General features: G+C 45.5%; 1 protein-coding gene and 1 pseudogene across 1 annotated transcript; both read right to left on the bottom strand.

Annotated features, from left to right (window-relative positions):
• Nucleotides 1-709: 709 nt before the first annotated feature.
• Nucleotides 710-1,102, bottom strand: LOC123115837 (ribosomal protein S12, mitochondrial-like; annotated as a pseudogene).
• On the bottom strand, nucleotides 710-1,686 carry LOC123115836 (NADH-ubiquinone oxidoreductase chain 3-like). Its single transcript, XM_044536915.1, has one exon. It carries the CDS (start codon nucleotides 1,552-1,554, stop codon nucleotides 1,147-1,149), a length of 408 nt encoding a protein of 135 aa, XP_044392850.1. The 5' UTR covers nucleotides 1,555-1,686; the 3' UTR covers nucleotides 710-1,146.
• Between the last annotated feature and the right edge of the window lie 376 nt (nucleotides 1,687-2,062).

Below are 2,062 nucleotides of genomic sequence, written 5' to 3'. Positions count from 1 at the left end.
ACATAAATAAGTGTACAGTGAAGGCGAAAGAAATAAGCAATTTTAAAAAGAAGAGGCATACGGGGTTAAGGAGGCCCCTAAGATAGTATAGAAATAATGCACGAAGAATCATTGGAATTTCCCATCTTTTTCAGCTCTGCTCCCAAACAAAAGAGAAAGGGAGACTTAGTTTTAGATCGGCGTTGGTTTTTCCAACGAAAAACAAGAACATTCTTTCACGAACAAAATGCTAGTGGATTTGTAACGCATACGATGGATTTCCCATCGACGATGGCCACACGTCCCTCACAGCCCTTTTAAAGACCAAACCATTTGCACCAAATTCTTGCAAATCCGCCAAAGCCTGACGGCGATATTCGACCCGATGATCCCATTCCACCCCTCCATGCACTGCTTCAGAAAGCGCGCTTATATTAGAGGAAAGGTCGGTTAGCCAATACGGATCGATATCCTCCACGATTTTATTAATCTCGATGCGTATCCTGGAAGCAAGGATTACCCCTGCATTCTGTGGATCGTTCGGATCGATAATAATCTCATCAAGGAGCTTGAGAATCCTATCCCTATGCGCTTCATTGGTGAGAGGATTGACTTTTATTTCGTTCTCAAGCCCTTCTAAGAGAAGAATAGCGGAGAGAAATGGTAACGTAATAAGGGAAAGGGAGCTAGCTGCTTCCATATCGTCCCCAAAAAAGAACCCAAAAGTTCCAGAGGCATCTTCCATTCATTTCGATTTAGGTCTTTCTGCACCATATTTAGATCTTCCCTTTCTACGATCCGGAATTCCCAGCAAATCCTTGACTCCTCGAATACGATGGGATTTCACACCTGGCGAATCTTTCACTCTACCTCCTCTGACTAAGACTATAGAATGTTCCTACGAATTATGACCTTCGCCTGGAATGTGAGCAAATATATCATGTCGATTGCTCAACCGTACTTTTTCTATCTTACGTAGAGCTGAATTAGGTTTTTTCGGTGTTCTCGTCGAAACACGCAGGCATACTCCTTGCTTCTGGGGACATTGATCCGAAGCTCGAGTACGGTCCGTGCGCCGTTTTTCTTCTCTACCATGACGAATCAATTGATTTTTTGTAGGCATCCCTCTTTCCTATGTCCTTCCCCCCTTTGCCCTTTCTAAAGTGGTTACTCCCGATCCGAAGCACCCCTTTTCCATTCATAGAGAGATCCAATCGTCAAAATCAATAAAAAGGCCATCATGGACCAAGATCCAAACAGATCAATCTTGTTAGGAGGTACTGCCCAAGGAAAAGAAAAGGTGACTTCCGGATCAGGGATAATAAATAAAATAGGAACCAGATAAAATCGTATATCGAAACGACTTCTGGCATCACCGGAGGGATCGGAACCACATTCGTAGGCCGACAATTTTTCTGGATAGGTTGAACTATTGGAAGCAAATGGAAAAGGAACACCGAGTGGAATCAAAGAAACTAGCGGACTGATCACTAAATAGGTGCAAATTCCGACATCACCAAAGCCCACTTCGTTCTCTCGCTCTCCTCGCGGCGCTCCTTGCTCGCGGAGCGGCATACCGAAAAAAAGACGCTCAGATGTGGATTCGAACCACTGAAGGATTTCCAGGGCAATGCCCCTTGCTCTTCCCACTGAAACAAGAAAAAAAGGATTTGCAGTCCAGCAAGAAAACGGATGCGCTAACGCGCAATGGCTTTCGCGCTAGTTGCTCAATCCGTTTTTTGTTTTGCTCTAACCAGCTGAGCTACCAGAACCACTTGCCTAAAGTCTCTTTTCTTCATCTATGAGCATCCTACCTGCAGTGGAGGAGCTTGCTCAAGAACCGAGAGCCGGCCAGGGACTGGACGAACCTCGTTCGGGAAGGTCTTCTTCGCTATAGACGCCACCAAGAACAAGAAAGGGGCGCTCCGCTCCTAGTCACTAAGCAGCTATTCTGTCCGACGGTGGACTCCATCAATCTGAGGTTCTTTCTCTCACGTAATTTCGCCCGCCCGTTCTACTTCCGTGCCGGAGGAAATGGGATTCGAACCCATGATACAATCTTCTTGTATGTCGATTTAGCAAA

This window comes from Triticum aestivum, chromosome 5B, assembly GCF_018294505.1.
Source record: "Triticum aestivum cultivar Chinese Spring chromosome 5B, IWGSC CS RefSeq v2.1, whole genome shotgun sequence".
Lineage (NCBI taxonomy): Eukaryota > Viridiplantae > Streptophyta > Magnoliopsida > Poales > Poaceae > Triticum > Triticum aestivum.
Note: the sequence above shows the minus strand (reverse complement) of the source record. Positions and strands in the feature narration are given on the sequence as shown.

Bases quoted from the DNA above. Each gene is read 5' to 3' on its own strand.
- LOC123115836 (XM_044536915.1), bottom strand. From the start codon at position 1,554: ATGCCGCTCCGCGAGCAAGGAGCGCCGCGAGGAGAGCGAGAGAACGAA.